Source organism: Tribolium madens, unplaced genomic scaffold (assembly GCF_015345945.1).
Source record: "Tribolium madens isolate multiple individuals breed KSU strain unplaced genomic scaffold, Tmad_KSU_1.1 Scaffold_7;HRSCAF=85;Tcas5.2_LG10, whole genome shotgun sequence".
NCBI lineage: Eukaryota > Metazoa > Arthropoda > Insecta > Coleoptera > Tenebrionidae > Tribolium > Tribolium madens.
In genome coordinates, this window is record NW_025401050.1 from 5,419,967 (window position 1) to 5,423,195 (window position 3,229).

The 3,229-nt window shown below is 28.4% G+C and overlaps 1 protein-coding gene across 1 annotated transcript in view; it reads right to left on the minus strand.

The window, feature by feature from the left end:
• Positions 1 to 1,153: 1,153 nt before the first annotated feature.
• The window catches only part of LOC123009870 (UDP-glycosyltransferase UGT5-like), a 3,908-nt gene continuing 1,832 nt past the window's right edge, over positions 1,154 to 3,229 (minus strand). Inside the window, exons 2-4 of the mRNA XM_044406418.1 lie at positions 1,773 to 1,995; positions 1,505 to 1,724; positions 1,154 to 1,449 (exon numbers count right to left, since the gene is read on the minus strand). Of these exons, the coding sequence (XP_044262353.1) occupies positions 1,179 to 1,449; positions 1,505 to 1,724; positions 1,773 to 1,995 (714 nt within the window). The 3' untranslated portion in view covers positions 1,154 to 1,178. The remainder of the gene's footprint in view (positions 1,450 to 1,504; positions 1,725 to 1,772; positions 1,996 to 3,229) is intronic.

The following is a 3,229-nucleotide window of genomic DNA, read 5'->3' on the forward strand; positions in this document are numbered from 1 at the left end:
TATTTTATTATTGTTCTTTTGTTTTTTTCTTAATTTTTTTAGATTCTTTAAAACATTCTTCTTTTTAGATAAGGGATTCTTCTTTTTATTTCATAAGTTTTCTTATAACTATATTTTTTTCTACGATTTGCTTATTCTCGCTTTTCTCTACGTTTTTTTCTCATTGTCATTTTTTTTTTCAGTGTAAAGATTGACAATAAAAAAGTATTTTCATTATTTTGAATCAAATTTTTTAAGTTTTTTCTTTTGCTCTTTTATTTCACTTTTTCTACACTTATTAAGTATATGTTGTTTTCTTTTCTCTGTTTCTTTATTTTTCAGTCCCTTTTTTTGATTTATTTAAAATTGAATGAAGGTAACTTTTGTCAATGTGTCATTTTTTCTTTTGCTTCTTCATTTTTTCCTTTTTATTTTATTTTCTCATCACTTTTACACTTCTTTTAGTAAGTTTTGTTTAATTTTTTTCTTAGTTTTTTTATTTTTCTTCTATTACTCTATTTAATCTATTATTTTTTATTATGTTATTTAATTTTTTTATTTTTTTCTTGCATTTTTCCTTCTTTTCTGAAACATTCTTTTAAACTTGATTTTTCTGTCTTTTTTCTGCTCGTTTCTTCTCATTATTATTTAACACAGCCTCTTTCTTTTTTTTTATTGCAAAACTTAATAATTGACAACTAAGGAAAAATTATTTTAATTTTTTGTGTGTTTTACATATTTAGTTTTTTTTTATTTATTACACTTTTTCTTTTATTATGTTTTAAAATTTTAATTTACTTTTATTATAATTTGTTTATTACTTTTATTGGAAACGACGCGACGTCTAAGTTTCTTTATTTTTTTAGATTTGTCTCAGTTCTTATTTCTACTTTTTTCTTATTCCGCCTTTTTTTTTGTTTACATTTTTTGTTCTATGTACATTTCCCCGTAATGCTCTTATTTTTTGCGTTTTTTTAAAGACTGACTAATAAATAAATGGAGCAAAAAAGAAGAAAAAACTAATTAAGAAAGAAAAAAGAATACAAACAGATGAAAAGAAGAAAAAAAAAGTATAAACTGTAATGACAAAAAAGAGGACTAATAACTAAATAAAAAACAAGAAAATCTGTTCAGAATTGGGTCACGTGATTGAAAACCAATAAAACACTCGAAATATAATATAGAACAAATTTATTTAATTAATTTAATTTAATTTTTTGTCTCCTAAATTCCATGGAAAACTGTGCCAACTTATAGCTGAAATACACAACCCCAACCACAATCCCCACGACTGCAAACACGACATCTACCAACAAATATTCAAACCACGAGATATCAGCACTGGGGCTCCTCAAATGCCTCGTGCCCCCATGTCTTATCACATATTCCGACCAATAAACGGCTTTCTCCAACCCAGACATGGGTTTATCGAACAAAATTTTATTCACTTCCTCCATTCTCCTCCTATATCTAAAATTACAACAATTAAGGTCAATTAAGGTCATTGAGGTCAAGGCCGACGCACTTGTTATTTTCAACGACTTCTATGATGCTTTTCTTCAATTGTTCTTCGGTCAAAGTGGCGGGATCCACGCCCAGACCGATGCCCAAATTGACGATTTTTTGCACGTTCATGGGTTGGTCGCCCATGAAGGGCATGCCCACGAGGGGGACTTTCCGGGAAATTGCCTCTTCGGTCGATTGGAGGCCCCCTTGGGTCACAAAAACGCGCACGTTTGGATGGGCTGGAAAATAAATAAAAATAAATTTAAAAATCCAGGGGGTGAGGGTACCTAGGACGTCTTGTTGGGGCAACCATTTGCGGATCACTACATTGGGGGGCTTGCCGGGTAATTGGTCGGCTTCAAATTTCCATAAAACTAAATAGGGGAGTTGCGAGAGGGCCCCCATGATAGTTCTTCGGAGCGTTTCGGGGATGTTGACGCTTTTGACGTTGGAGCCCAGGCTGAAGTAGACGACCCCCTGGGGGGAACCGTCTAGGATTCTTTTCAAGTCCTGGAAAATTTTTGTCGAAAAAATAGATAACAAAAAATTAAACTAAATTATTATCTCTAGGGGGGGCTTAAAAGGGGCTTCAATTTTATCTATAAAAAAATCAGAAATAACATTTTAGGAGAATTAGGGGACCGTTTAAAAAAGCCATTATTACTTTTAAAAATTCAAAAATATTTTGACGGTCGGGGATGATTTTTTATTAATAGCTATTTATTCAATCCTCTAAATCCTTAAATTTGTAATATTTTTTCAAAAATATCATCTAAAACATTTAAAAAGATGATTAAAAAAATTACTATTTTTATTCAAGACGATAAAGGAATTGTTTATCTACGAGTGAAAAGGTTAAGTTTACGAGTGGACTTTTTTCACGAGTAGATAAACAATCTTTATCGTCGTGTTTAATATTTCGTTTTATTTTGTACTCACCTACCAGAATTTCTTGAATATAAACAGTAGATAAAAATTACTTTATTTCACTAGAGGATAAAAGACCACTTTATATACTGAAATTAGTTGATAAAATATAAACAGTAGGTAAAGTTACTTTATTTCACTAGACAATAAAAAACTACTTTATCTACTGAAATTAGTTGATAAAAGCACTCTTTAGCATTCAGTACAAAATAAAAAAATATATTCAAAACATTAATTAGATGTAACTGTTTCAAAAAAAGTCATAAAAAACAAATTAAATAAACTACATGTAAAAATGAATATTTTCTCATAAAAAAAATAATTTAAAATTCAACGTAATAAAAAAAGCGAAGAAAGAAAAAAGGAAAAAACAAGAAAATGGAAGAAGAAATAGAAAAAAGCCTAAAATGTTTGTCAAAATATTTATTAAACAAAAAAAGTAATAAGAGTACAACAAAGGGGGCTCGTAAAACTTGACGTCAAATTTAAAATTCGAAAAAAAAATAGTTATCAAAAGGGGGCTTAAGTTTATTAAAAAATTAATAAAAATTATAGATTACAAAAAATACAAAAATTGCCTTTAAAGGGGTTTCGTGTAGTCTTTAGACGAAATATTAAAAAAATCATAATCCCAAATGGGGCTTAATTTACAAGAAATTTACATAATTTTTTTTTAATACTTTAGGCAGGGGATTGGGCTTTAATATTTGATGTTCTTATCTAAAAAATATGAAGGGCAGATTTTTTTTATTAAAATTGTCAGAAAAATTGTTACATTTTTCATCAAAATTGAAATATTAAATAAAATTAATAAACA